The sequence below is a fragment of the Nicrophorus vespilloides genome, unplaced genomic scaffold (assembly GCF_001412225.1).
Source record: "Nicrophorus vespilloides isolate i.1.1-1 unplaced genomic scaffold, Nicve_v1.0, whole genome shotgun sequence".
Classification (NCBI taxonomy): Eukaryota; Metazoa; Arthropoda; class Insecta; order Coleoptera; family Silphidae; genus Nicrophorus; species Nicrophorus vespilloides.
Window position 1 is genome coordinate 21,953 of NW_017095939.1, and position 3,308 is coordinate 25,260.

The 3,308-nt window shown below is 35.4% G+C and overlaps 1 protein-coding gene across 1 annotated transcript; it reads right to left on the reverse strand.

Annotated features, from left to right (window-relative positions):
• Positions 1-2,243: 2,243 nt before the first annotated feature.
• LOC108568877 (glutathione S-transferase 1) lies at positions 2,244-3,001 on the reverse strand. Its single transcript, XM_017930224.1, has 3 exons — positions 2,861-3,001; positions 2,608-2,811; positions 2,244-2,549 (listed from the first exon to the last, which is right to left on the reverse strand). Exons 1-3 carry the CDS (start codon positions 2,999-3,001, stop codon positions 2,244-2,246), a joined length of 651 nt encoding a protein of 216 aa, XP_017785713.1.
• Between the last annotated feature and the right edge of the window lie 307 nt (positions 3,002-3,308).

Genomic DNA, 3,308 nt, shown 5'->3' on the forward strand with positions numbered 1-3,308 from the left:
GTTATGTTTGTTGATAACATGAATTGGAAATACGGCAAATACACACATGCAGTTTTGCGTCAGCGAATGAACAGTTTGTATTTGAAATGTATATTGTTGGGGAAACAAATAGGCGATTTTGTTGAATTTGATGTTTGTTCAAAGGGAGAGGAGGATCAATTCGCCTGAACACTGAATGCTACACGAGCCGAACCGTTTTATTTGTACATAATACATCCATACGAATTATTAAATATTTATTTATGGGAAATGCGAACCGATACATATGGGAGGTTGAGGTTCGTTAACATAATTGCACGAATCGATGCGGATCGGATCACAATGTGACGCACAATCATTACGCAACTGGAAAGAAACAAAGTGAAACTAATGAAGCGTAACGAGTTCAAGAATGACTATGAAAAGAGGCGAGATGTAGAGGATTACGTAATTCGCGTGTTGGGGGGTGTTGGAATACAAAAATTGAGGGGATGAAAGAGAGAGTCGGAAGGAGGAAGTAAAAAAGATTAGAATAACCGAGAAAAAATATGATGCCCACGGGGATGATTTCGTTCCAGTCGGCGAGTTTAGACTATTGCAGAAAAGAACAATGGACTCGCGGATGTACACTTTTCCTTCCTTTTTTTTCAGTATTTCATTGTTGCCGCCTCCTGCGTTATTTAATCCTTGTTTCTAGTGCAATAGCCAGTATTGTGGGGGCCAACAGGAGGCACTCAAATAATAACGGAAACGGCGAAGGGATTTATGGAGAAACTGTAAAAAAGAAAAGGAAATATAAAAAAGTATAATCTAGCGTTCGCGTCCAACGGGAAGCGGAAAACGGATGGAAAAACATTTGAAGGTTAAATTATTCATATTCAGATTTTCCGGGAGGACGAAAGGAAGGAAGGCGTAGGTGGAGCACGTCGTTTCCATAGATTATTATTGCGTTTGCTTGCATAGGCATCCGTCACGTTCTCCGCTCTCCCATTCATAAATAAATAAAGTTTACTTTTGGTAATGCATCAACGACAGTACTGCCTCTGCACGCCTGTAAATTACATAGAAAACTGTTCAGCAAATATCTCTTTTGAGGATTATAAAATTCAGTTATAAGTGTTCAATAATTAATCGAAAATTTAAATATCAAAATGTATATCAATTCTGAATAAATTTTAATCAAAAAAATTTATATTTGTTTTGAAATTTTCGAATTATGCGAGGGATTGCTCTAAGAAATCAATATATTGGGTGAAGTTCTGTGCCTTTTGTCCCATACATCGAGCATCTTCTTGAGATCATCTCCAAACGGTTTTCTGGCTAATCTTCAGTTCCTGGGCAATGGAATAAGTGTTTGCATGCCGATCCAATTCGACGATTTCCATGATTTTATCAACATTTTCCACGATTGACCTACCAGAAATGTCTCATCTTCGACATCCATATTACCAGAACGAAAGCTTTGGAACCAACGCTTTCGATACTGTTTTGATCCATAAACAAAAGAATTTTTTTGGCCGCCTGCTCTGCTTTTCCCCATTGTAGTAGTGAAGAATGTATCGAATTTTCTCTATTTTTCTACCTCCAATTTGGAATGCTCTAACACACAACTGGATTCACTAAACACAAAACTGTCGAAGAACTTTTTTTAAAGCGTTATATCGCCTTTAAGTCGCAGTATAGAATGATAAGATCCAACTTGTAGATCGTGAGATATGACTCACTAAAGCCATCTAACTAAAGTCTTAAAAGTTTTTACTTCACCTATTATAATATAATAATTTCAGTTACAGAACAGTCAGTTTAATACTGAAAACTACGGAAAGTATAGAGCGTAATTATAAATAAAATTTCTGTAGGATGTGGGGTAATTCGTACAAATGTTGAAGCGCATTTACATATATAAAAACCCATATTACGTAAAGCCGTTGTTCGGCCGTCAGTGCGAGAAACAATGGAACCGGCAGTTTCGATAAAATAGCATACCATAAAGTTGAATTAACAATTTGATAGCTTATTTCCCCAACCGGGCTTTCATAATCCAGAATAATGCATACCGTTGCATCTGCTTATACCGCATACTCGGTCCACCAAACGTATATATTTCTTTTTTAGTATTTTACCCAAAAAAAAAATAACTAATTCAATTTCATTGTACTAAATTTAAAAAGAATAACATAATAAGTCTTTACTCAGGTGAAATAAAACTATTTATTAACATACGAATAGAATCGTACAATTTCTACAATATGTAAATACAAAATTTAACTTGTTGATATAATTTCTATAAACTCTTTGAATTTCTCTAATCCGCTTCTATTTACATCGTAATAACTTAATTCTTCCGCTCGACCGAGCCACGCTGTGATATTAGGATAAGTGTCCCCGATAGGAACTAACAGATCCAATGTAGTAACCGAAGATATTAAACTGAAATCGGCTATTGTGATAGAATTTCCGCAGACCCAATCTTTGTCGATCAAGAAATCATCGAGAAATTGATAGTTACGATGGGCAAGGGATTTGCATGTCTCATCAGGCGTTATTGAATCTTTACACATGATACCCTCCTATAAGCAATAGCAATCAGAAATAATTGATTATTATAACAACAAATTGTTTACTTACCCCAATTCTTCTTACTAAATAGAAGATGCAGCCAGAATCGAAATGGAGCCTTTGATCCACTAAAGATCTCTGCGCTAAATCTTTCGGATAGAGGGATTCGCAGTCTCCACCATATTTGCCTACGAGATATGCCATAATCGCGTGGCTATCCCATATCACGATATCGTCATCCGTTAAAGTGGGAATTGTATGTTGTGGGTTCATCTAAATACAATTAATTTAATAAATAGATTGAATTGATTTTGTTAATTACCTTCACTAATTCGGGACTCATATGATCTCCTTGCAGCAAATTAATTTCGATGTGTTCTAAATTTAAACCAATTGCTTTCTCACATAATAAAACAGCTCTGCTTGGTGGACCTACAGCGGTGGTGTACAATCTCAAAGCCATTTTCCCGTTTGCTTTGAGCTCCTCCAAACTAGTCCTCATTTATATACTAACCATACGCACTTATTTATTCAAAGCATTTTTACGTTTTATTTAAAAATTAATGTTCAATTGCCTATGAGACAATCGACATCTGCTGTGACTGTAATTGGATTTCCCAAATCTGAAAAAAACTCATTAATTTTTTCTCTCATGCATTAAATGAATGATCAACGCTTCCAAAATCAATATTGTCTTTTTATATAAGTAACGTCGTGGATGAATAAAGAATAATAGGGAATCATAACAATATATTTTCTATATACCATAT